At 47.8% G+C, this 27951-nt stretch overlaps 1 protein-coding gene across 1 annotated transcript; it reads right to left on the bottom strand.

Moving 5' to 3' along the window:
* Positions 1-16384: 16384 nt before the first annotated feature.
* LOC123147018 (putative disease resistance protein RGA4) lies at positions 16385-21484 on the bottom strand. The gene is made up of 3 exons (XM_044566274.1): positions 17630-21484; positions 17316-17438; positions 16385-17221 (listed from the first exon to the last, which is right to left on the bottom strand). The coding sequence occupies exons 1-2, from the start codon at positions 21459-21461 to the stop codon at positions 17371-17373; spliced, it is 3900 nt and encodes a 1299-aa protein (XP_044422209.1). The 5' UTR covers positions 21462-21484; the 3' UTR covers positions 16385-17221; positions 17316-17370.
* Between the last annotated feature and the right edge of the window lie 6467 nt (positions 21485-27951).

Here is a 27951-nt window from a genome sequence, read left to right as displayed (position 1 = left end):
ATATACACAACAGTTGTGTTTATTTTGACCGACATTTGCTGCCCATGCATGTTCATGCTTGTTCTACCCCTGTTGAAAGCCAGTGTCCATATTACTCTCCAGATTGATGTCTCCGAGGTTGATGTTGGGGAATGAAAGAGAATTTGGTGTAGGAAAATTGACAAGATGAACATATTCCCTTTCTTATCATCGGTGTGTGATTTAGTTAAATTCAGTAGACCGACAACTTGTATAGATGTACCCTGTACTCAAAATTATGCATCTCAAGTTTCAGCGCTGAAAATTAACTTGTTTGAGATGCTGAAAGATTTGCAGCAGAGGGGTCCTTGTTTGCCATGTAAATAGGTTTATTCGTGCTGTAGCAGTTACTGCTTGACCAGGAGCAAATAGTTCAGCATTTAAATTCACGGCATCACCATCTTCCTTTTTTCCATAGATTTCTAATTTTTACCTCTTATGTATGATGATATTACAAATGGTTCGCGAAGGATCAGGTTACTAGGACTTCTTGAGAATGAGTGCGAAAAAATCGACCGTCGACTGATGGAGCTAAATATACGCACGGCATGTTTACTTTCGAGGAATCCCGCCGGGGAAGCTCAAAGGAATCCTGCAAAATCGAATGTTTAGGTGATGTCTGGCTTCATTGTTATGAATTCTTCTTCAATCTGACATTATAGCCAATTGTGCTACTTCCATCATCAGGGTATGTAAGGCCAAACTAAGCCTCTGAAGTTATGAATTCAAAATTATGAATGTAGATAAATTATGACAGGCGGATCGTTTGTAACTGTTATGTCCGTATGTATGTACGTACATGTGAAAACTTTCAAACTTGGAAAATGTTATGAATCCTCCGATCTGACATCACAGTCAAAAGTAATAGGATTGTTGCCCAATAAAGAGCACTATTAAGCAGCTTATTTGTGTTGTTAGCAGACTAGTGGGTATCAAACAGAGTATTATAGGTAGCTGTCACTTTGTGAATCAAAGAGTTGGTAATCGTTTGCAAGTACTCCAATTGATAACGCGGCGCGTGTTGGCAGCGACCATCCATTACAGCAGGCAGGGTATGTAATGTGATTGCAAAAGAAACAAGATTAATTCTCAAGTGTTGCGGCACAGAAGAGAAATTCCCAACCTGCAGCTAATTGGGCCGTTGAACTAACTAGTGTGAACATCATCATCATCATGTGTTTTCAACCTAGCAAAGAGTGAATGACATTCTGAGACTCGACTCAAGTGCTTGCTAATTAGCACAAAGCTAGGAGGGACAATTAAACAAGAAAAAGGGTTGCTTGGCTAGGAGGGAGGGAGGGAGGGAGCTGCGAAAAGAGGAGTTTGAAGGCCAGATCTGGAGATTAGCTGGTCCGTCGTAGGGAGATGAAAGGGTTGAGAGAGAGGGGATGGAGAGGGAAGTTACGGTTAGCAGGTTGTTCATGGCGGACGGACGGCGGCGCGGCGGCGGGAGGGTTAAGCTGCTGGAGGGACGCTACGGCTGACTGACAGGTAGCGCCAGCCAACCAGCAATTGAAGGAAGTTTTTTTTTCCTGTTTTGTTTGTGTGAGCTGGAGCCAGCAACGGTGCGGTAAACGACCGGCCGATCCAATCATAAGTTAGGTGCTTCTCTACCATATTCGTTCGTTGGCCAAATTCATTGTTTGACCTTTTTGGCATAGTTTAGCACAATGTGACCCCATCTGTGAATTTCTTTTTAGATCTGACCATTTTCCTGCCGTCACCCGATCCGGCGATAGGCTATCGCCACTGGCTTAGGCAGTAGGGTCTGTGTCAACATAGACGGTTGTCGGGCCCGTGGGACTGGGGTACTCAGACCCATCTGACTATGGCCCAGGACGCGACGCGTGCCAAGAGCCGTCGGGTGGCCCACCAAAGAACTGCGCCAGCAGAGCCCCTCTCATGAGGGCTTCATCAACGCCCCTCACGAGCAAGCCTCCCGCGAGGCCCACGTCAGCGGCCGTCCCGAGCCAGTCAAGCGGGTGCCACCAGGAGCCTCGCGAGGCCCCTTGACGAGGCGACCCCCTGAGGCTGCCTCCCGAGGCAGATGGCTCGAGGGATCTTCAGCCCGGTCGTGCGGGCCTACGCCTTCACGTGGATGATGTGCGCGACAACGAAGGACAGCAGGGCGCGCCAGCCGGCGCGGATGAGGAGGCTTTTCTCTTTTGTGCTAAGAGAGCAAGGTCAGCGCGTCGGTTCCCAAAGCAATCCCCAAAGGTTGCCTAGCCAGTGCAAGAAGACCAGGACGACGGGCGCGCCAGGACGGAGGTCACCACCGCCACCGAGTCCACCGGCGCGTCACGGTAGAAGGCTTTTGCAGACGAAGACCACCTTTAGTCAGAATAAGTTGCAACCTTGCGCCCCCCCCCCCCTCTTCAAACTGGCCATTGTCGCAACCCTTCCTGCCATGTGTTTTCGCGGGAAGAGGACCGGAGGCAGTATAAGAAGAGGGCGAGGTGCAACCGTAGAAGGGATCAGTTCATCAACTCATTTAGATCGGTTCATCAACTCATTTGGCAACTAGAGCCCAGCCTTGTACTCCCTCTCGCCAAGCAATCCATGTACTCATCCATGTATATGTCTTCAGCATTTATGTCCATGCTTAATCATCCATGTCGTTATGCTACCAATCAAAACACATACCATGTTACAAATGCAAGTCATACAAAATAATTATGTACTAATCTGCTTAACTAATTTAAATTGTTTTTCAGCTCGGTTTCATCTACCCAAATCCATTCCTGCTTGTTTCTCCCGGGTACGGATATCACTTAATTCTTGATCTCCAAAGATTTGTTTCCTTAGTTACTCCAATCGCGGACAATCCAATCAGCCACTAGTCCTTGAAAAGCTCTAACTAGTATACCCTTGGATAAATCACATATCTACTAATTAAATCAATATTTCCCCTTAATTACTCCAATCAGGGATAATTAGTCATCCACCAGCCCTTGAAAATCTCTAACTAAGTATAACCTTAGATAAATCACATATCTTCTAACTAAATCCATATTTGTTTTCCTTAATTACTCCAATCAGGGATAATTCAATCACCCACCAGTCCTTGAAAATCTATAAGTGTACCCTTAGATAAATCACATATCTCTTTACTAAATCCATAATGCTCCACAAACATTCGGTATCATCTTCCCTTCATGGATCGCTGGTGATCACATCATGGGGCAACCCAAATACAGCATGACATGTCCAAGGACCAGCGTCATCTAAAATTTGAATGTCTGGCTGAACTAACTCTAAGTCATGATTCATCTACCACCAACATATTTCTTGCAGAACCACTCATAATAGGTTAATCCAATGTTCCACCAACTTACTTTCAATCCAACTCTTCCGAAAAAAATTTGATATCATATTTTCTGATGGACTGATCACCTAATCTTAAACCACTTGGAGTGATCGATAATGCATGCCCAATTATGAAACTTTCTGATATCATATTTTCTGTAAATCTGACGAAACTACCTACCTATGGACTTGTGACTACTGTCAAAATATCACTAGTATAAGATGCACAAATGAGAATTCATGAGGAGGCAGAGGTGGTCAGTTATAGGTGAGAAAGCGATGCAATAGGGTAGACAGGCATGAAGATGACGATGATGGCGGCGGCGATACTAGTGTCCTTTGTGTACTAGGGAGTGAAATCGCGTCATGGTGATAGCGGTCCGGAAGCCCTCACCACGTCGCACGATGCTGATTCCAGCCAGTTGTTGTGCCACGATGTAGAACACCGTGCGCACTAGGAACACGTTCGGGAGGCCCGTAGTGCAGTACATGGCGGCGGCGCAACTTGAGCCGGCGGAACCCGTTGCGTGGCCCCGTGCAATATGGTTAGAGTTTACTGGATGGTGGTGGGAATGCGAGCACGTGCACTTCCATGCACATGCACAGGCCGCAAAGTGACAGGAGGGCATGCGGTGGCAAGTCGGGGTGCCGACGCTCGTCGGTAGGGCGTGCGTCTCACCAAGCAGCAGAAGTAAGATTAATCACAGTTGAATGGTCAATTCTATACTTAGAACCGTCACAGCGTAAAGTCCTTTTTGTCATTGGCCCTCAAACCGGCCCAATCCGTTTTAGCTGTTAGGTCATGTACTACACAGTTTCATGTGTAGTATGATGCACTGTAAAATCTCTCTTTCCGCCGCCTCCTTGCTTTCCATGGTATGAATTACATGCTACTCAATTGCTCTTCTTTTAGATATTCGCTTCTGCACAGATAACTGCTTTTCCTTTAGATATTTTGCTACTTCAATCTTGTTAAGTTGTTCGTCTTTTGCATGATTGATCAACATGCATGGTATGTACGCGATAGCTGCTGCTGTAGCTGAAATCAGTTCCTGAGAAGTGCTCTATGATCCCTCTTCCTCCTTGAGGTCCCTCTGTAATTCAAGAGTTGTAACCGGAACCATGTTGATTGAGTGAATTAGTAGTGGGGCGCTCACAATAGATATGGTTCACATGCATGACAAATCAGACCAAAGCATAAAGAACGATAAGTAACCAGGAAAGAATGGTAAAGCAAAAGCAGCCAGTAAGAGCTGCTTTGCGCTTTTGGTTGTCTGCTAGCCTTTTCTTTCTACATATTGGGCTTCTCTGTATTAGAAACTTGTCTTTGAATGAAAACCTAGGTGTTTGGCAACTGTATTTTGATCATTTTCAGTGCAACAGAGTTGCCTTTAGTATGCATATCACTTTTTCTGAGCGAATCGTCTGTGTATGTCATTAATATATCATCTTGCATCCGATGCATGCATTTAACGTCCAGCTAAAACTTAACGTGTGGGTTGGGCTGGACACTATCTTCCGAGTAACACGTCAAATACCTTCTTTACTTGGTGCATAGTTGTAACCTTTTGTCACACAGGCATCATCTTGTCTTGTCCTTTTAGTTTCCATCTTCCTCCAGACGCAAGCAAACAATATGATTCATATCAGCTTTTATAAAGGAAAGCAAAAGCAAACTCTAGCCCTGTTTCCTCCTCCACAAGAAAATAACCCAGGGTTTCTTCCTCCTCCTGTCGGCGCCGCCGTCGGTCTGCCCCATCTCTGATGGCCTTAGGGCCATGGAGGTGCGGAGGACCTCGGCCCCTCACCTGCGGGAGGGACCCTGTGCGTGTTCTTGTTAGATTGAGCATCTTTGTTGGGGCTGTGTGGTGACAGCGATATCCCTCAATAGAAATAATGTCTCCTACGTTCCATTCCCGTCCTGATGGTGCGTCCAACGTCGTTGAAGGACATGTGGAGGTGTGTCTTCATCGGATCTCGCGTGATTCGGTCAGTGCTGGTCTCGATGGATCTGTTTGGATCCGGTGTTCGTTTGTCTTCGTTTCGGTGTTACAAGTTTGATCTTTCTCTGGTTTTCTTTGTAATGTCATGACTGAAGATGAATAGATTGGAAGTTTCTGACGCAAAAAAAGAAGCAAAAGCATAGGGGTGGGCCATACGGAGAAAGAGACCACCTTCATGTGAAAACCTCTCCTGTCATCATCCTCTGTGCTCCGTTACCACTGCGTTTTATATCAGGTAGTCTCCTGGAAATTCTCTCTGCTTCTAGCTGGTTGCTGGACTGCTTATCACTAAGGTACGACAAACGTTTCATTAGCCTCTCGGTCGTCATATTTATCAAAGATGTGGGAGAACTGATACATATCCTGTTGGCAGGGATTTTTGGACTTACGACTTACTATGGATCATATGTATTAGATTTGCTGCTCGTCCAGTTTCCAGATTGCAGTTGATCTTCTCTAAGGTGAAGGTACATTTCATAATAACCATTTTGGCACGGCCTCCGCTACCTCTGCGCTCCGCTCCGCTCCCCCTGCACCGCGTCGCCCGCTCGGCGCTCCCTCCCCCCCGCTGTCCTTTCCGATGGCTACCGCGGTGGCCCACGTTCCGCGTCCAACCTCCCCATCTCCGGTCTCCTTCTTGGAGGCCCTGCTTGCCCCGGCGGATCGTGCGGATGCGCCTTCCCAGCCGGAATCTGGGGAGCCTTCAATGCACGCGCTGCGGGTGGCGGGGGGGGGGGGGGGGTGCCTGTTGGCCGGCTTCAATCCGCTGTTGTCGTGCCTGCGCAGTCGTCTTTAAGGGCCACCGACAGCCAAGAGCACATTGATGGTGGTGGGTGGAAGATGGTGGGAAGGGGGAGGCGCCCCCCTTTTTACCAGCGACCTCCGCCGCGTCCCAAGCCACAGTTCTCCCACCTCAAAGAGCTGCTGTTCTCCAAGGCAAGGGGGAAGTGCTTCAGGTGTCTCGAGCCTGGTCACCGGGTCGCAGGCTGCACCAATCGTGCTCACTGCCTCCTCTGTGGCGCGGTGGGGCATAGGGCGAGGTGGTGTGGCGGCGAGCAGCCGTCAAGGTCAAAGCAAGACAAGGAGCGTGCTGAGCCGGTGGTCGTCCTTCCACCGCCTCCACCAGGCCCCCCGCCAAGCTTCGCGGTCCGGGCTCCGATGGAGGCGCCTGCGGCCGATGCCGCGGTGAGGCGTGGGCTCGTCATCGCCACGTCGAGGAGGTCGGCGGAGCGGAGGCTGACCAGATGCGCGGTGGTGGCGGTGGTCGTGGGGTCGGCAAGGCAGTTTGAGATCATCGACGTCAAGAGGGCGGTGGCGATGAAGTTCCGAATTGACGAGGAGGCGATCAAGGTGTCCCTCCGGGCACTGGGGGAGATGCTTCTCCTCTTCGATGACGCGGCCGTCCGCGACAGGGTACTTGCTGGCCGTGGGCCGCTCGTGCTGGGAAGGATCTCGCTTCTGGTGGCGCCATGGTCGCGCTTTCAGCGCGTGTCGCCGGCCAAGCTGCTCTACAAGGTGCGGGTTTGTCTGGAGGGGGTGCCGGAGCATGCTTGGGACATTGAGTCCGTGGCCTTGTTGTTCGATCCTTCCATGCTCATCGACAGCATCGACCACGAGGTGCGACGGGAGCAGGAGACGGGCTGTTTCCGGCTCTGGGTGTGGATGGACGCTGTGGAGAAGCTCAAGACTCGCGGAGCTCAAGACTCGCGGAGTGCTTCAGCTGGAAGAGCCGATGGAAGAGGGTTCACCCGGGATGCATTTCCCTGAGCTCAACATCACTCAGGAGGTGCCGCGGTGCTGGGGACAGGTGGCCATGCTCGGGCATCCGGTGCTCATCCACCTTGACCATGTCATCGACTTCACCTGCCCGCCGAGCCCGGACAGTGGGATGAGCTGCGACAGTGGGATCAGCGGGATGCCGTCGGAGGACGGAATGGTGCCGGATTGGCCAGCTAGGTGGGGCTACAGATGGTTCCTCAACTATGAAGATGGAGACTTCCCGCCGCCGCCACCGCGGGACTCCGTCCACTCCAGGCTGCGCTTTCCTGACGCCGGTGGCAATGGTGGAGGAGGAGGGCGGCGAACCTATGGCAGCGGCAGTGGGTTCAGGCAGGCAAGTGTTGGGATGCAGCAGGCCGAGCAAGGTGGAAGATCTCACCAAGGGCGGGCTGGTTCGGGCGGAGGAGCTGGAGGCGGAGGCCGGAGACGCTGCGGATGGCCGGAGGAGGGCTTGGCCGTGCCGCCGTTGATTGACATGGTGGAGGCGAACGGGGCTCCGGCAGCTGTGGACCCGTTCGCGTGCGCTCATGGCGTCCTGGGCCTCTCTGTTTTGCTGCAGCAGGGGACACTAGCCGCGCCTGGGGTGCCCACAGCTCAAGATGGCATGGGCGAGGGTGGTCAGCGGGCTGTGGAGGAAGAGCTGCTTGCCCCCTTTCGTGAAAGTCTGCGGGAGCTGAGCGAGGATCAACCGGAGCAGTTCTCTGTCCCGCTGATGGGAGGAAACGAGGGAGGAAAGCCTGAAGAGGAAGGGGGACGACGCCAGGCGACGCGGCGAGCGACGTGCATGGTTGTTCCCATGCAAGAGCAGAGAGTGGTGCAGAGGCACCCACCTCGGTGGGGCCAGATGGAAAGGAGGAGGTAGATGCTTGCTTCATGATTGAGGAGGCGGCGGGAGGTGGGGAAGGCTGCGTGGAGCGAGTGGGCTTTTTTGGGCACTCTCGCCTCGAGAGGCACCGCCTGGGGACCTTCTGCTCCTGGGCCGCTAGCTGGAGTCCGGAAGATCCAGGTCACAAGATGGAACGGAGCCCATTTCAGAGTCGGCCGCTGATGGGATTGTGGGTGGGCCGGACGAGGCTGAGGATGAAAACGCGGCGCCGCCTGATCCACTAACGAACTTCCTCATCTCCTACTCCGCTCCCCCACCCACAGCTCTGCTTCCCACGCCGGCGGGCGGCGGCGGCCGCACAGAAGGCCAGGCGGAACCACCCTCCAGAAGAAGCAGTGGCAGGCTGGCTGCCAAGCCTACCGCGGGCTGGTCCACCATGGACAAAGTGAAGGTGGTTCTGCTCAAGAAAAGTGGCATCTGGGAGGAGGGTTCGCCGCAGGTGGCTGCATCCGCGGCCGATCTGCAGAGGTACAGGGAGCTGTACAAGGAGCCTCTACCGGGTGGCTTCATTGCGGCGATCGAATCGCTAGTTGAAGCCGCTGGGAAGAGCAAAGGCAAGGAAGATCGCGGGGCAGGTCAAGCGATCCGTGTCTGACCCGCTTGGGGTGTTCGGCTGTGTGGGTTTGTGTTCGATCCATGTTAGTGTATGTTGCCGTTCTCTGTCGTAGGCGCGATAGCGCGACAAGGGAGGTTCCTGTCTCCCAAGTCCGTGATGTGGAGTCGGGCTTTGTGTTGCCCATCACTGAATGTATGTTTGCTAAATTCAGAGTTGAGTGTGCTTTGGTTCCTTTATGGATTTCGCCGTCTTGAATTGGAATGTGCGGGGACTAAATAACCCGGCGAAGAGGCGGACGGTGCAGCTGTTTGTTGCTGAGCAAAATTGCAAGATTGTCTGCCTGCAAGAAACAAAAATTGGTGACATGACTAGAGGTCTGGTGATTGAAGCCTTGGGGCCGCGTTTCGCTGATAATTTCATCTCTCTGCCAGCTAATGGATCCAGAGGAGGGATCCTAATTGCTTGCTGCGATGATCATGAGATCGCTGTTGTGCCGCTGGCGGCCGGACTGCATTTCGTGTCAGGAACTGTGAGGAGCAGGGCCAATGGGATGTGCTGGTCGATCACTGGAGTTTATGGACCTCAATCTGAGGAGGACAAAGTTCAGTTTATTGAGGAGTTAAAGAGGATCAAGCAGCACATGTTACCTCGCTGGATGGCGCTCGGAGATTTCAATATGATCTGTAGAGCGAGAGACAAAAGCAACAACAATATAAACTTGCGGATGATGGGAAGATTCAGGGCTGCGATTGATGATCTGGAATTGATTGATTTTCCGCTTTTGGGAAGAAGTTTCACTTGGTCTAACGAGCGCGAAAATGCCACGCTCACCAAGATTGACCGGATCATGGTGACGGGGAGGCCACCTTTCCTCACTTTCAGTTGTCCCCTGCCTCGACTAGTGTTTCTGACCATTGCCCGCTGGTTTTGAAAAGGATGGAGATAACCAGGTCCAAAGCATTTCGCTTTGGAAACCATTGGTTGAAGTGCCCGGAATTTTTGGAGATCGTGCAGCGCACATGGGCGGAGGAGGTCAGATCTGGTGATCCCATACGGGTGCTCCACACAAAGCTCTCTAGAACTGCAAAGGCTCTCAAAGCTTGGAATAAGCAGAGGACCCGATGGCTGTCTTCGTATCGGCATTGGCTAATGATGTGATTTTCAGTCTGGACTTGGCTCAAGAGGAGAGGGAGCTCTCGACGGAGGAGAGACAGTTGCGGGCGCGACTAAAGGCAAAGTTGTTGCGGCTCGCAGCAGTGGACAGAGCTAGATGGCGCCAAAAATCAAGAATAACTGAAATTAGGGAGGGGGATGCCAGCACGAGGTTTTTCCATCTAAGAGCCTCCGGAAGGCGACGGAAGAATTACATCCCTATGCTAAATGGGGCTGACGGTCCAGTTTCGGAGCACGAGGGCAAGGCCAAGATCATCTTTGACAGTTTCCTCGGGCTTATGGGGACTCCTTTCGGCCGCTCGGTCAGGCTAAACTGGGATTTTTTGGGGCTGCCGTCAAGAGATCTAAGCCACCTTGAGGGAGTTTTCTCTGAGCAGGAGCTGTTGTCTGCGGTCAAAGACACGCACGGTGAGAAGGCGCCTGGGCCAGATGGTTTCACCGGGGCCTTCTTTAAGGAATGCTGGGCAACAATCAAAGTGGACTTGCTGGCTGCTGTTAACTGTGTGCACAGTCTGAGAGAACAGAATTGGAACATCATCAACATAGCCAATATCGTGCTGCTGCCGAAGAGAGAAGGAGCACAAGATGCAAATGATTTCCAGCCTATTAGCCTCATGCATAGCATTCCCAAGCTGGTCAGTAAGATGCTTGCTACGCGGTTGGCGCCTGAGATAAATCACCTTGTTACCCACAGCCAAAGCGCTTTCATCCGAGGACAATCAATTCAGCATAACTTCCTGTACGTAAGGAATGTGCTCAAAGCTGCTCACAGTGCTAGATCCCCGCTGATGTTCCTTAAGATAGATATCGCCAAGGCTTTTGATTCAGTCGGTTGGGGCTTTTTGCTTGAGGTTTTGGAGGTGATGGGTTTTGGGCAGCGATGGAGAGATATGATTTCTCTCATTTTGTTGTCCTCATCCTCAAGAGTTTTGCTAAACGGAACACCTGGACCTCCGTTTGCGCATCAATGTGGGCTGCGGCAAGGAGACTCTCTGTCGCCACTGTTGTTTATCATCGCGATGGAACCGCTCCAACGTTTACTAGCCTTGGCCACGGAAAGAGGCATCCTATCACCGCTCAAACTGCAGATGGCGAGGTTCCGCTCCAGCTTCTACGCGGATGATGCCGCACTCTTCCTCAACCCCGTGCTGAATGACTTTATTGCGGTTCAGGCCATTCTCAAGATTTTCGCGGATGCATCGGGCTTAAAAGCTAACATACAGAAGTCGGTGGCTACCCCATCTCCTGCGCCGGCCTTGACCTACTGCCCTTAATGGCCGTTTTTGGTGGACAGCAGGGGCACCTTCCGTGTCAGTACTTGGGTCTGCCTTTGGGGGTGCGTAAGCCAAAGAGGATTGAGATGCAGCCTCTGATTGATAAGATCGCGGGAAAGTTGGCCCCAAGGAAGGGACGGCTGCTCAACAGAATGGGAAGGTTGATCTACACCAATTTGGTGGTGATGGCTACTGCGACATTCTTTTTGACAGCGTTTCAGCCGGACAAGTGGCTGATTAAAAAGGTGGACAAGCTTAGAAAGAATTTCCTCTGGGAGGCGGATAACACGTCAATAGGCGGGAAAAGTTTGGTAAATTGGAAGCAAGTTTTCTCCCCAAAGAAATATGGAGGATTGGGCATAAAAAACATCGACTGTTTCAGCCGAGCCCTGAGATTATGCTGGGAATGGCACAGATGGGAGGAGAGAGATAGACCATGGAAAGGGACAGATACGCCATGCGATGGTGTTGACAAGCAGCTCTTCTCCAATTGCACCACGATTTCTCTGGGAGATGGATCTTTGGCAAGCTTTTGGAGGGACAGGTGGTTGAATGGTGAAGCTCCAATGGTTTTGGCACCTACGGTGTTCAAACTAGCCCGCTTCAAAAAAGTTTCGGTCAAACAAGGAATGCATAATGCTAAATGGATGCAGGGGCTTAACAGGATAAGCAATGCCGAGGAGCTGCGCCAGTTTGTTCAGCTTTGGAGCAAGGTCCAAGGGACAACTTTGTCGACAGAGAAAGACACCATCATTTGGAACCTCACGGCCAATGGCTCATATTCGGCCTGTTGGGCATATGAGGCTCAATTTCTCTCTAGGATTGAGAGGCCATGGTTGGCCAGGGTGTGGACGAGCAAGATGGAGGGGAAAGTGCGGTTCTACCTATGGCTCTTGCTCCAAAACAGAAACTGGACTGCTGACCGCTTGCAAGCAAGAGGCTGGCCCCACAATGATCTCTGCAAGCTATGTGATCAGGAACCTGAAACTGCGAACCACCTCGCTCTGCACTGCTCTTTTGCCAAAGAGGTTTGGTTCCAGTTCCGAGACTCTAAAAATGCAATGTTCGCTGTGGCCGACGAGGCGCAGACTGTGGGTGAGTGGTGGGAGAGGCTCTGCTTCGCCGGCGGATCGAAGGAGCAAAACAGGCTGAATATGACCGTGGCAGCCTACACTGTGTGGAACCTCTGGAAGGAGAGAAATCAACGAGTATTCGAGAATAAAGAGCTGACTGCTACTGCTCTAGCTGGGCTCATCAAGGATGACATCAAGTGCTTTGGGGAGGCAACCAGAGGGATTCCCTTTGTAGGGCCGTAATTTTTTCTGTCTCCTAAACCTCACGTTGTAATGTGGGATGCGACCTCCTCTCGTTGGTCCATCCGTTTCTGTATGTCTTCTCTTCTATAATGCAAAGGCAGAGCTCCTGTTATTCCTGTCAAAAAAAAAAGAAGGTACATTTCATGTTCTGCCTCTTAATTACTGTGGTGTTTCAGAGAGGCTCGTATGCAATTTTCCTGATAAAGTGTGTTTTATGTATTGCCTTTGCTTCCGTATGCAGCTTTGCATATTTGTTTACGAAAAGAACATGTGAATGATCTGTGTTTAAAGTTGTTTATCCAAATAATAATTATATGCAGATTGGGCGAGAGCGACGCGCCTTTTGAGCCCCACGTTAATCCTCGTAAAATAAAGAGAACATATAAAAATAGTCTCATTCACACAAAAATAATCTCGGATGCATTGTCCAGAGGGCCGGGGCGGCATCCCCGGATGAGTTGGTATGTCAGCCAAGGTCTTTGGACGGTTGTCCTATGCAGCCTGGGTTGTGAGCAGTCAAGTCATGCGCGTTGTAGCTCGAGGGTGGTGTTGGTGCACAGCGGAGCAGTGGGAACTGGGAAGTGGGCGTAGCGACACTGAAATCTATAATATATAAATAGTTGATCCCCACAAAGTCTAATTCTCTTAACATGCAATTCTCCACATCATCAAATGTGACACGTCATTATATACAAGAATTATTTTGTAGCACATGTATACCCCAATTTAATTGTTCCATCTCCAATGGTCCAACAAGCCAGAGCAGGAGTTGTGTTAGGAATAATCACGGAAGTTTGTGTTCGGTTCAGGACTTGTGTGTGTGTGTGTGTCCTAGTCAAAGTAGGCTTAGGTGTTTAAGTTTGGGTCGGTTTGCTACGTGCTGGCTGAGAGCAGCTAGCTCCATATATACACGGGGGATCCATACACGGGCAGGCCTTGGCTATTGTAACAACCTCAGGAAAAAAGAGAAATTAAAAAGAGGAAAATAGGGGCACGATACGGGCCCTTGGCTACAAAAGTCACTCTGGTGCTATGGATGATTGTGAATGGCAAAGGTCACAACAAGTGCTACAGCGCGACCACCTGGATGTTGTGGATTTGGTCTGTCCTAATGACATACCGAAAGTCGCGTGCTTTAAGCAAGGCGAGCAAGAAGGGAGGTATGTTGGAGCACTCTAAAGTGGTAGCTGACTACATGATGGTTGAGCATGAGCAAACGGCTCAGCAAGTCGTCGGTACAAATCAAAGCACGGTATCGATGATGGACCGGTACAGGTATATATTCCACGGGGAAGAAGAACTGGCATCCATGCTTCCCATTGCACCTCAATACAGATTTGAGCTAAAAGAGTCGACCATCACCATTGATTCAGTCTGGCGATGGTTGGACTCTCGCGGTGACTTGGCGGAAAATGTGCAAACTATGAAGGATGTTACACTCTCCTTCACACTGTTCAAATTATTGAAGCGAAGATTCTGTGGATATCAGCTAGGTGAAGTTGGCCTTCCCAAGACAAAAGATTTCGTATTTCATGTGCTCATGTCTGAGTCTCAGTCTCAGAATGCTAGTAATGGCTATCTTGGTGCTTTTCGGGTTATAGAGCTGGAGCTGGCATTCCTATATGATTTTTTCTATACAAGGTCGGATCTGGAGTCCCGCAAACTACCCACACACACCCACATGATTCTGGCATGGCACATCGGAACAACCTTGTCCATCGACGGGAACGAGGAGCCCCTCACCGGCGACCGCCTTGTCGCCAAGAGCCTGTCAGATTATTGCGCCTACCTAGTTGCCTTTGTTCCAGAAATGTTGCCAGACCATTTCTGTGACACACAGCGCATCTTCGATGTGGTGGTCATGGAAACTCGGAAATGCCTTGCCCGTTGTGACACTATGAGCAACAGATGTGAGAAGCTGATGTTGATGGTCTTGCCAGACAACAACAACTGCACAATCCTAGAGATGGGGGCCAAGCTTGGGAGAGAGCTCAAAGGCGTGCTGCCCGAGGAACGGCGATGGAAGGTACTAGCTGACTTCTGGGCAGAGTTCTTACTCTTCCTTGCTCCATCAAGCAATGCCGAGATCCATGGAGAGATGCTCGCAGCAGGTGGGGAGTTCATGACCCATCTATGGGCACTGCTCACACACGCTGGCATTGTGGACCGCCCCTCTTCATCCTCTAGGACCAGTGGTGAGCATGGTTCTATTGTTTGAGTAATCAAAATAATCTTCAAGTTCATCCTAGTTACGGTGTGAATTTAATTTTTTTTTCTTGTGCTGCTTGTGTAACCCATTTAGTATGAATGATTTTTCAACTGGTTTGAAGTTAATTGGAACAGAATGAAACTTGTTTTTCACATGGTTGTGTTGTAAGTTTGCAGAGAGTTGTACAAGTATAAAACAGAGATGTTGATGTGTGCTATCAAGTATTGAACAGCGTTGTTGATGTCTTATGTAGTGTTATTTCGATGTTCATGTTGTGTGTGATATTTTTGGCAACTGAATGGAAAAATCGTGGGAGTTTATTTCCTCCTTTTGGAAAAAGAAAGTAGAACAAATTGTTGTCATGTGATGTGTCTCCCCCGTGAGAAGGTCGATCCAGCGGTGCAGCGGCTCGTCCGGAGCCAGCTCAGTTCACTCATCCGCAGTTCTGCATCATACATGCATGGCTTGTTCCAAAGCTACTGTCTTGAAACCTGACTATTACATCTTGCTGCACTTGCCTGAGAGTATCACAACTCCATGTTTCAGATGCAGATGAATGCGGTCAACTCATCGCAGTTTAGTGAGGCACCTGACCGAAATTTTCGAGATCGAGGGCATGCGTCGACAAGCTGCCTGATGTCAGGTTCATCGAGGAGTACAACCAAAATGCGGTTGGTGATTTCTCTGGATGCTCGGTCAGCCTGCAGGCCTGAAAACCACATAATATCTCTGAAACCCACTGCGAAAAAACATAAGCATATCTGAGCCCTTCTTGACTCCCATAAACCTCTCTTCCTAATCGGGCTACAGCTGATTGATTGTCGTGTTCATTGCACTCTGTCGTGTAATTATTCAGACGTTTTGCTAATTCTGTTGTAGTCACTACCTCATTGGTTGCTTAGAGTGACGTAAATGTTTTTCTGAACTTTTCTTACATGATTCCTTTTTCTGAACTTTCTGATGATCAACCTAAGTTCTTCTACATCGTCCTCCTCGACGACGATCAGCGATGAGGATGAGGAACTTCTGTCTCCCGTTAGGAAGGAGGCTCTGCTTGCCGCTTTGCATGCTGTGTTCGCGCGCTATGCATGTGTTGCAGTTGCTGCTGCCGGAGCGAACCCTAAATTTATAGAGCTTTTTGGGGGGTCTTCTTTCTTTCGCATTTTGGTTTCTGATCCCTTTTCTCCTAGTGGATGTAATATACTCCCTCCGTTCCTAAATATTAGATGTTTTAGCTTTTCTCTATTTTCTCAGATTCGTATGCACCTAGACGCGTTTTAGTGTGTATATTCACTCATTTTAATTTGTATATAGTCCATATTGCAATATCTAAAACATCTTATAATTAGAAACAGAGGGAGTAGTACAGTACCTACTACTGAAAACTGAAAAAGAAACACTTCACCGGATTGCCCTTCGTTGTTCTCTGGACTGACGAACTCCTCATGCTATTGTACAATATATATCTTGCGTGTATGGGTTCTGAAACTGTTGATCTGCTATGACGATCAGTTACCAGGCCGAAAATGACAATGAACATAAAAAATTCAACATATCTTGAAAAATTGAAGTCCCAGCTCTCTAGTTAGTACTTACAATCTGAAGTGGATCGCGACGTCGCATTTTGTATACCAAGGTTAAGTTCCTAACCTCATTTGAGAACAAATATTCCAACAGCTGGTCTTGAGAAACAAACAGAAGCAGAGTGTGAGGGTTAATTAACAGATTCAAATGAATATAATGGTCAGTAAACAAAGGAACAAGTCAGAATGGATTCGGGCGAACATCATATCTTGAGAAACTGAAATCTTATATCTAGCATAGATTGCACTGAAAATAAAAATGAAAAGAACCGATCAAAAGGCGCACACCCCGTCCAATTTTCATTGAAAACGGAACACATAGTAACAGGCATCATAAGGCTCCAGGTAGATACATATCGCTGCTAAGGCAGCCGAGGAAACACTGCAAGAAACATCAGAAACTGCAGAAAATAACAGAGTATCCTAATTCTTCAGTGAACAGTCTTCAACAGCTGCCTGACCACCGCGACAGGGTCTGTGGCGCAAGTTCTTTCTTCCCAGCAGCTGGTTAACATTGAGGCTTCCAGATGTGCCAGAGAACCTGTAAACCAGACCACATGCATCGCCCAAAAAGAAATGCCATTACTCTGTTTCCACACCATTGCAGCGGCAACCATGTTGATCACAGCATTTTTCCTGTTGCTAATCTTCAAAATCAGCATCTATGTCTCTATGCAAAATCTAGGATAATCCCCTTCATAAGATCTGGTGCAAAGCACAAGGGAAATCAACAGCTTCATAAATAACACCTGCCGATATATGCACTAGATGGAATACTTACTCTAAATGGCAGTACTCTGTTTATACAGGTCCATAGATAAAACTGGGAAACTCTGCGACAGAATTTCGACAAAAAACTGACACTGCCCAGGGCAAGAATACCGCCATGCTTGTTGGAAAAGAAATACAATGACATGACCTTAGGTAAAAGGAGGTGGGTACAAGTACTTCTTATTCAAACAAGATCTTTTTCTGGGAGCAGAATGTTGATAGCCAATAGAAGCGCTTATTACGGATCTCGCAGTTCAGCATGGCAGCAACTTCTTGTGTGCGTCTCGCAGGAGAATAGCTCCACCCCAAGTGAACTCGCTTTCCAGTCTCTGTGTGCTGGAAGAATTCTGCAAACAATTCCAAGAGCTTAATTCTTTTTGCAAAAAATAAGAAGACCAATCAAAGGTTCCGGCAGCATCGGCATATTTCTACATCACAAACCTGTGGAATAACTTCGATATTGGTATTCTCGTCCCGTGATTCTGTTTATAGCTCTCTAATCTCTACGGATGGCACATTTCCATGTCTTTGGTTTGAGCAGAATAGGGATAGGCCTTGGCTTATCTGCACAGGTTAATAATGCAAAAACTTGCACTTAAGGAACATCAATAAATTAAGAAATGACGAATTTAGCTTTAAAGAACATTTACTTCGCTTCATTTTTCTGTCATACTACTAGTGATGCTCTTATAGTAATCCAACTAGCACAATTAGCTCACTAGTAAGGAGTAACAAAGAAATTGCTGCATGCTTACTTCCGTAATAATGAGCATCGACGTGTTCCTCCTGGATGGTGCCCAGGCGTTGCTGCAGGCTTCTAGGGAGCGTCTTTATAACAGTGCAGTTCATAATGTAGAGACATTGGAGATATGAGTATGCTTGTGGCCAATCCGGTAGGGATAACAGGTTATTGCAACTCCAAAGGTAGAGGCACTCCAATAATGGAAGCTCTCCTGAGCTAGATTCAAGAGATGTCAACCCACTGCAACTATCAATGTCTAGAGCCTTCAGGGATGAGGGGAGATGGAGGACCCCTGTTAAGCCATGACACTCGACTAATTTCAATTTTTCCAAATTCTCCGCCCAATCTCCAGATGATGATGGTGATGATGATGATGATGATGATGATGACACCTCTGCTATACTAGATGGCCCTTGATGAATCGACGATGCTGACTGTCCCTGCAGCAGCCTCCTGCCGGATATAGACTCAAGCTTCTTGCAATAAAGAATTTCCATCACCCTGAGTGATGCAGGGACATTGAAGACCTCAACCAAACTTTCACATTTCCTTAGCACTAGTAACTCTAGACGTGGAAGGAGCTGACTCTTTTCTGATGATGTTGATGGCTCGGTAGAAGCTTGTGCATATCCAGTCAGATTCTCACATTGGTGAATCGCAAGCTTCCTCAAGGATACCAGTCCTTCAAACTCCTTTTCTGGCCAGTGGAGGAGTGCATGGCACCTCCAAACTGACAAATCTTGCAGGTGTGCAAAACATGAACACAGCTCTCTTATACATGGCTTAAAGTTTTGTAGCACCAAAACTGTCAGAGGAAAATCATGATCATTCCCTTTTTCCTTGCAATCCAGAACTTCCCTCAAACCATGCTCAGCCACCGCCGAGGTTGTTTCCGTACTGTCTACAAGGCTATGCAGTTCCACATTGGTCAATGAAGTCATATGCCTGGCTACCCACTGGAACAACTGTACATCACGTCCTTCCATCTTCAATACACTGAGCTTTGGTGATTCAAATCTAGTTGTCAACTCTGGACATCTCTCGATACGAGTAATCTGGAGGTTTGGGAAGGTCGGTTGCCCTGGCAATGCTGTCAACTTTTCACACTGACTAATACACAATTTCTCAAGCCGAGGAAACATGATCACTTCACCTTGCATTCCATTATCTATTTCCCACCATCTTTCAAAGGAGACAAGCTCTCGCAACGTAAGCTCCTTCAGGTTTGGAAATGCAAAGGATGTATTAATGTCACCACTAAAGAACCATTGCAGTTTGTTACAATGAGAAATATGGATCACGACAATGTTTTGTAACATAGTTGTCCATGTTGGAAAGGTGGTGCCTCCATAGGTGTGTATCCTTATAGCATGCAGCCCATCATGAGGTTTAAGTTCCTCGAGCACTTTTGCATCATCCCGACTGCTAGATTTATCAACATCGTTTTCCGATCCAACAGTCCATTTTAATGTCAGTTCTGTTACTTCCTTCTTCATCACGAGGTTTGCAGCTTTTGCAGCTTCTTCTGTCACGTTCTGTAGATGATGTAACTCTAGTTGACCACCGAGGTTTAAATTCCCGAGCTCTCCAACATTGCTGCAATTAGAGTCACTACCTGCTACAAAACATGTAAGTGTCTGTAGGGATGTGAGTTTTTTTAGGTCTCTAGGCATGCCTTTCAGCTCTGGACAACCATGAGTGTAAAGGTGGCGGAGGGCAGCCATATACTTCATTTGTCTTGGAAGTTCATGAAGAGATACGCAGCCAGAGAGGTTCAACGTTTGCAGGTTGTATAGAATGCTCATATCTTCAGGAAGTGCTTTGATTAAACTTCTTGAGAGATCTAGGTACCTCAGGTGATGCAGATGTTTTGGTTTCAGCGGAAATGATCCCAACAAACGGAGCTGTAATGCTTGCAAGGAGCTGTATTTTGCCAAATGATGCAATGATCTGCTCATAAAGCTATCACATAGAAGTGTTTGGATGGCTGGAGAGCTGTTCTTGAGAGAACGATTCAATTTTCTTCCTGGTTCCTTGCATGAAAAAAATAAATGTCGAGCCGTGTCTGGAAGCCACTCACTCTGACTTGGTTCCTCAGCTGCGACAACATATCCAATCTTGCATGGGTCCTCAGTTACCAAGGCACATTCCTTCTCCATTACAGACAGTGCAACATCATGCATAAGATCATGAATTTTACATGTAGTTCTGAAATAACACGCCCCGTCCTGTTCAATTTCACTGACTGTGGCCTGGACTTGTTTCACATCCTGAAAGAATGACCTTGAGGCTAGTTCATTGAAAATCTGTTTGCCAATCTTTTCAAGACGAACTTGCTTTTCTTGGATAATAAAGCCATGTGCAATCCATAGTTGGATCAGCTTGTCCACATCAATCTCATAATCTTTGGGAAATATAGCACAAAAGGCAAAGCATTGCTTCATATGTGGCGGCAAGTCATTGTAACTGAGCTTGAGTATCGGCAAGATTCCAGACTCCATGGTGCAAATGTTGCTTCTGCTTGAAACAACTTTCCATTCTTCTTCGGTGGTCTTGTTACGCAGTATGGAGCCTAGAGCTATTGCAGCTAAAGGAGAGCCAGCACATCGTTCCACAATCTCATCAACCATATTCACCAGCACGGCGGGCCTTTCCTCTCCCTTCTTCAAACAACTAAATGACATTGTCTCAATAATTTCCTTTATGTACTGTCCTCCCAAAGCTCCGAGATTATAAGCTTCAACGGTACCCATCGTTTCTGCAACTCCTTTATCACGAGTTGTTGTCAGGACCACACTCCCCATGCCACCACGTTCAAGGCAGGCCTTGAGCTGCTCCCATTTATGAACCTCCCGTGTCCAGACATCATCCAATACAAGGAGGTACCTTTGCCTGCTAACTACATCCTGAAGCCTATCTAGCGGTGTTTTCATGACGGAAGCTGCTACTTCTGCTCTATTCTTCTCAGGAGCTGCTTTAACTATACTGTTAGCCAGAGAATCCACATCAAAGCTGTCAGAGATGCATGCCCATAGCAGCAAATTGAAATGCTTCTGAATTTCAGGGTCATTGTAAACAAGTTGGGCTAACGTGGTCTTTCCCAGACCCCCCATTCCAACGATGGGAACAACCGTGAGATCTGCATTGTTAGCTTGACCAACCAGTATATCAACAAGCTTCTTCTTATCTTTGGCTCTCGATCTGCTGGCAATTTTCTCTGGATCAAGGATATCATGATCCTTCTGTCGCCACTGGTTGTATACCTGCGGTGGTTGTTGTTGATACTTAAAGCCAAAGGCATTCATTTCAGTCACAAGCACCTCAACAGCCCGCACAATCTTGCGGAGCTTTCTTCCCATCCTGTTACGGAATATGAAACGGTTGTGGGTGGGAAAGAGTTTTACCACACTGAATCCAAGCTCCTTGTAGTGCCCCTCCTTTTTAGCCTTCCGACGAAGCGCCTCGTACTTGAACTCATCGAAGACCTCATTCGCCTGGTAGGTCACCTTCTTGATGGCCTGGAGCCAGGCAGCCGCACCTTCCCTGTGGGCTGCTGCCTGCTCAGCGTCAGCGATGACGTCCAGGATGGCGGGCAGCCGGCGCTTGAGTATCTCGTGCTGCTCCTCCATGCCCTTCATCACCTTGTACTTGTCAAGGAGGTAGTTGGACGCCTTCTCCATCACGACTGTGACCAGTGGTTGGACAACGACATTGACCACCACCGACGCCGCCATTGGAACACGGCGTAACAACACGGAGAAGCACAAGCTGGAGAGGACAACAATGGTGTGGTCTGTGGTGTGAGCAGAAATGTGCTTGCTTGCTTGCTTGCTTGTGAGTAGCATGGAAGGAGACAAGCAATTTTCCCCTTAACCTGTAGCTTCAGCGCTGTTCATCTTGTGAGCAGAGGTACCGAAGCACAGAGAACACGCAGAGGTGGACACCGGTGATGATGGCCTGAGCAAGATGGTGGGGCTTCTCCACGGATCCAATGGCCATAGGACGAGGTGTTTCCCCCCAAATATGCATGGTTCTGGCCCCATTATTAGAACTTTGCAATGATGCTGTAGAGTACGCCCTGCTTGCTCTGGGACGAATCTGGCACATAGGACGAATCTAGCAGCTTTGTTTCAAACGCAATAATGGCCTGGGCTGGGCAGGATGGGGGTGCTTGATTGCTCGTGAGGAAAATGGAAGCAAGACGACGCGTACAGTTCTTGACTTCCGAGGAGACGTACGCACATGTGGATCTGGACGCGCTTTGTCTCAAGGATGCTCGCTCCCTCCCTTTAATCGCCGCGGCCTCCTCCCCTTGGCGCTCCGCCGCCGGCCTCAAAAAGTCCCGGCTTGGTCGCTCGATCCCCCACCCCGACGGCCGCCGGGGTCCGGCGCGAGAGCGCTTCAGTGACGTACGCTGCAGGAAGAGGGGGAGGTGAAGGGGGAGCATGGCTTTTTGCGGTGCTCGCTTGATTCAAGGAAACACGGCGCAGGCGGCGGCGGCGCCCCGTGGGATTGGGGGATATCTACCATTGTAGACGACGGGGAATGTATCCATAGAATATTTGAAAAGAACTGAAAAAATTCTAGCACGTTAGTGTAACATCAATGTATGCTGTCACGAAATTTCATATGAAAATTTGAACTATTTTTTGAGATACAAAAAAGACAAATTTGACATCAGTGTGATAATGGGCCAAATCTAAAGCCCAAGTTATGTTTACGTACTATTCAGTACGGAATTTGTCATTTTTGTTTTTCAAGTTATGTTTCGAACTTTGACTTGAAATTTTGTGACAAGCTACATTGATATTATGTGAGTGTGCTAATTTTTTTCAGAATTTGTCGAACATTTTAAAAACACAATATGAGTTTGGTGCGTCGGTAGCACCACAAGCTCCGATGCACGAGATATTTTCCCGTAGACGAGGACGGAGTGTCATTTTTTTAGTTGACTTTTTTTCTTCTTCTGGTTTTTCAAGGAAAACGATTCATGTTGCAAAGCCGGACAAGGACCCCCTAAAAAAAGCCAGACAAGGACGCTGCGACGCCAACCGACGGCGCTACAAACCGGATACACAACACCTCACCGCAAACCCGGTAGAGGACGCCACAACTCAAATCAACAACGTTGCAAACTGGAGGCGCGACGCTGCAAGCCGGGACGAGGACGCTGCAACACCCATCGACGGCGCTGTAAAACGAGTGCGTGATGTTGCAAGCCTGGACGAGCGATGCCGCAACACCGACTGACGACGCTGCAAGCCGAGACAAGGATGATGCAATGCCAACAACGCTGGAAAAGTGATGTTGCAATGCCAACAACGCTGCAAACCGGACGCGTGTGCTGCAAGCCGGGACGCGTGAGTGACACTGCAATGTCAGGGGACACCGCTGCAAAACCGGATGCCACATGCTACAAAGCTCATTGTCGTTCTTTTGTTGCAAAAGTAGGACCATCATGTATGAAGCACGCCGATGTTGCAAACCGGTTATCGATTTTTTTTTTTGCTACAGAGTCAAACAAACATGTTGCAAAGCCGACCAGTGATGCTGCAAGCTGGGATGTGCAATGTTGCAAGGCCGGACGTCATTGTTTTATTCTTTGTTACTCTGAAGCCAGACCACCATGTTACAAAATTAGCTGTTGCAAATAATGGTTTCACAAAACAAAACAAAAATCATTTTTTTTATTTTGTTGTTGCGACCATTTAAAACAAAAATGTTGTTCGACTTTACCGGTTTATTACAGCAGTCTAGCTCGTTTTTCACAAAAGATTGAATTGTTTGGTATAGTTTTTTTTTTTTTTGCAATAGAATATGGATTTTCACTGCAAAGCCAAAGGATCCATAGAAGAGAAGGACTACCCTAAAAAAATAGAAGAGAAGGACGTGAGGCAGTCAGTAACGAAGGAATTTAGGTAGGGCCCAACCATCCCAGTTACTACACTCGCGCTGCAACGATGCGTCAAGTCAAAGCAGTCATGCAATATCAAACTGCTCGGGATGCTTTGGCCGATTCAATCGCACGGCTCACAAGGTGGCTGATTTTCTGTAGTATACTCCGAATGGCGCCTAGTGCCCGCCTTTTTTCAAGGGGGGCAACGAGGACAAAAATGTCCAGGCACACTAGGCCAAGGTCCATCATTCTTTTTTTCTGAACGCGGTCACCCTTTCCTTTGTGGTCTCAAAATAAAACCCCCTTGAAAAATTTCACAATAAAAGAACCCTTGTGAAATACTTCATCCCTCTCAAAATAAATGTCTCAACTTTGTATTAACTTTAGGGCATACTATGATACTACTAATAAACAAAAACAAAGCGTATAACAACTAAATATTAAGAATTTATCAATATTTGCATCAATGGAGACAACTTATATTTGTGGCATAACTTATATTTTGGTCATGGTCAAAGTTTCACTGCAACATAGGGAGGTGGAGGGCTTAGAGCACACGGTAAATAGTCTTATGCAGCCATAAACTTGTCATTTTCTTTTGTCTTGTGTGAAGTATTTGTACTACTATACATACAAGAGTCCTATGTTGCAGTCTATTGTTGCGGCTATCTAGAGCTCCACGACGGCGGTGGTCACCGAAAGGTCTTCAGGGTGAGTCATCTCTCTTGATCCGGTGGTGACTTCAGGGGTGAGATATAAATTATGGACGAGTCTTGACGCAGAGGGATGTTTGTGCAGTGGCGACGATCGCACCGCATGTAGCTGCTGAAAAGTGGCGGCAACAACATATGAGTGATTTCGATGGTGGTGTTACTAGCAGAGATTAAACTAATCATGCGAACTAGCATAGCAGATGAATAGATCCTAGGGCACATACTAGAAACATGAATTCTACCACGATCTCAAACAGGAAGGATGGAATCACATACGGTGCAGCGGGAGCAGCACCGCCGGCGTTGACGTTGTCGCCCATGTCGTCGAGGATGAGGTTGTCGAGGTCGGGAAAGAAGTCGTCGTTCGCGAAGTCGTCGCTGCCAGCAGTCGCGCGAGTGCTCTCCCCAAAAACCTGATCGCCCCTCTCCGTACAGGATTACAAGAGGCGGGGTTCTGGAGGCCTGTTGTCCCTTCTCCCGGTGCACGCCAAAAGGGAGGGATGGAGAAGACTTGCTTGGCGGCGCAATGATCTGGAACGGTGGTGAAAAACCATACGAAAAACCGGCGGCGGCTAGGGTAGACGTCTGCCTAACTATATAGTGCGGGCCAGGCAGGTCGTGGGAGTAAACACCACATCCGAGTCATCACGATCCAAAAGAATCGGAAACGGTTCAGTAATTAACGCGTCCGTTAATTATTAATTAATGACTCATTAATTTTTCCCGGGCAGCAAAAATATAGACAACGTGCATAGCTCTGTCCTCGGCTCAGCTCAATCCCGCAACCCGCGGCGCGTCGTGACGAGGCGTGGCGTGGCGAGGCGAGCGAGGAGGAGCACGCGTGTAGGTCTCCTCTTCTCATGCTCATACAAGTGGTAGAAGAGCTCACCTTATAAAGAGGCGCAACTCTCTCTCAACTTCCGGGCTGGGAATAAACTTTAGCCTCACTCACTCCACTCACATGTGTGCATGAATGGGCCAAGAGAATTTCAGAATTTTAGTTGGGCTTTGGGCCAAAGGCCTACTAGCAAAATTCCAACAATCCCCCATAAAGTCTCATTGGCACATCTCATCATTTAGTTCTAAAACATTGTTTATATACCGGTGCTTAGTGGAGACTGTGAAGTTGAACTTCCACTTAGAGATTTTTGCTACACTAGATCACAACTTGAATAGTGGACTATCCCTTGAACTACAAGTTTTATGCGAGACTAGTTTCACACAAATTCTTAATCGATACTGGGCTGCCGCAAGGCTTCCCCGCGGGTGGAGCGTATACGTCGTACTCCAGGGCCTTTTCATGAATTTATTAGAGAACACCCAATTCTCACTGACTGCGATGTTAACAGTCAAATTCATATAGGTGTGTTTCTCAGAAGATGTTCTGCAGGACAACATCTCTACTTACCCGAATAAGCCACTTGAAACACACTAAGATAAGTATCAACCTGCCATGCAGATCAGGAGAGTATTGCATTTTCACGAAGTGGGATAGTTAATATAGGGATACTCTCCTCCCAGCTGACCAACAGCTTGTCTCCCACTTCTACTTCACGGGATCTCCGATCATATAGAGTGGGTTATCACTATGGACAACTCATGCGGTGGGTCTCAAGCCCATCTTCATCGATGCATCATCTATCACGTTCCGTGATAGACCCTTTGTGAAGGGATCTGCCAAGTTTTTCGATGTTTGGATATAATCCAACGTAATAACTCTGGAGTTCCTCAATTTTCTGACAGATTTTAGTCTCCTCTTCACATGTCTTGAGGACTTCATATTGTCCTTTGAACTGTTTATCTTGACGATCATAGTTTGATTATCACAGTTCATCAGGATAGGGGGTATTGGTTTTTCAACCATAGGTAAGTCCATCAAGAGTTCATGAAGCCACTCTACTTCAACAGTGGCAGTTTCTAATACTGTGAGTTCTGCTTCCATAGTTGACCTCGTTAAGATGGTCTGCTTGCAAGACTTCCAGGAAACAACACCACCACCAAGTGTAAAAACATAACCACTTGTCGCCTTAATCTCATCAGCATCAGATGTCCAGTTTGAGTCACTATAACCCTCCAGTACCATTGGATACCCGGTGTAGTGAATCCCATAGCTCGCGGTGCCTTTCAAATAGCGCATAACTCTCTCAAGCGCATGCCAATGATCATCTCCCGGTTTTGATACAAACCGACTCAGCTTGCTCACAGCAAAAGAGATGTCAGGCCTTGTGGCACTCGCCAAATACATAAGCGAGCCAATAATCTGAGAATACCTCAGTTGATCTCTAGCAATCTGTTGATTCTTTCGAAGCAACACACTAGCATCATATGGAGTTGGAGAAGGCGTGCAGTCGCTATACCCAAAATGACTCAAGACCTTTTCCACATCGTGAGACTGAAGCAGTGTGATCCCACTATTCTCATCTCTCAACAGCTTGATATTTAAGATAACATCAGCTACTCCTAAATCCTTCATCTCAACACAGCGAGATAAGAAATCCTTAACCTCCTTGATTAAATAAAGTTTGGTTCCAAAGATCAGTATGGCATCGACATACAGACAAAGAATAACTCCTTCGCCCCCACCATAGCGATAGTACACGCACTTGTCACCATCGTTTACTAGAAAGCCGACAGTAGTTAATGTTCTTTCGAACTTCGCATGCCACTCCTTAGGAGCTTGTTTAAGGCCATATAAAGACTTTAATAACTTGCACGCCTTTTCTTCCTGACCAGGTACTACAAAATCATCTGGCTGGTCCATGTAAATTTCCTCCTTCAACTCTCCATTGAGGAAAGTTGTCTTAACGTCAATTTGATGAATGAGAAGACCATGTGAGGCAGCCAGTAATAGTAGCACCTGAATTGTGGTCAGTCTAGCCACGGGTGAGTAAGTATCAAAGAAGTCTTCACCTTCTTTCTGGGTATAACCCTTGGCCACAAGCTGTGCCTTGTACTTTTCAATCGTACCATCAGGTCTAAGCTTCTTCTTGAACACCCACTTACATCCTACAGGTTTGCACCCATAAGGACGGTCAGTGATATCCCAGGTACCGTTAGCTAAGATGGAATCCATCTCGCTACGAAGAGCTTCCTTCCAGTAGTCAGCATTAGGAGATGCATAGGCTTCTGAAATAGTCCTGGTTGTGTCATCCACAAGGTACACAATGAAATCATCACCAAAAGACTTTGCAGTCCTCTGTCTCTTTCTCCTCACAAGAGTTCCATTGTCACCCTCAACAGGATTCTCAACGTGTTCCATCACAATGGTGGGTTCAGGAATTGCAGCGAATTCCTCACTAGATGGAGTAGGTATCTCCTGATTTGATGAACTCGACATATCCTTCATAGGAAATATGTCCTCAAAGAAAGTTGCATCATTCGACTCCATAATCGTACCAACATGCATGTCGGATACCTCTGATTATATTATCAAAAATTTATAGCCAATGCTATGAAAAGCATAGCCCAGAAGAACACAATCCACGGTTTTTGGTCCAAGCTTGCGCTTCTTGGGAATTGGTATATTGACTTTCGCCAAACAACCCCAAGTACGTAGGTAAGAGAGTTTCGATCTTTTCCTTTCCCATTCCTCAAACGGAGTCATGGTCTTATGCTTTGTGGGAACTCGGTTTAGGACATGACACGCAGTCATCAGTGCCTCCCCCCACCATTTCTTGGAAAGACCCGATGTGTCTAACATGGTGTTAACCATATCAGTTAGAGTTC

Source organism: Triticum aestivum, chromosome 7A, assembly GCF_018294505.1.
Source record: "Triticum aestivum cultivar Chinese Spring chromosome 7A, IWGSC CS RefSeq v2.1, whole genome shotgun sequence".
NCBI lineage: Eukaryota > Viridiplantae > Streptophyta > Magnoliopsida > Poales > Poaceae > Triticum > Triticum aestivum.
This window is presented reverse-complemented; position numbering and strand designations above follow the sequence as displayed.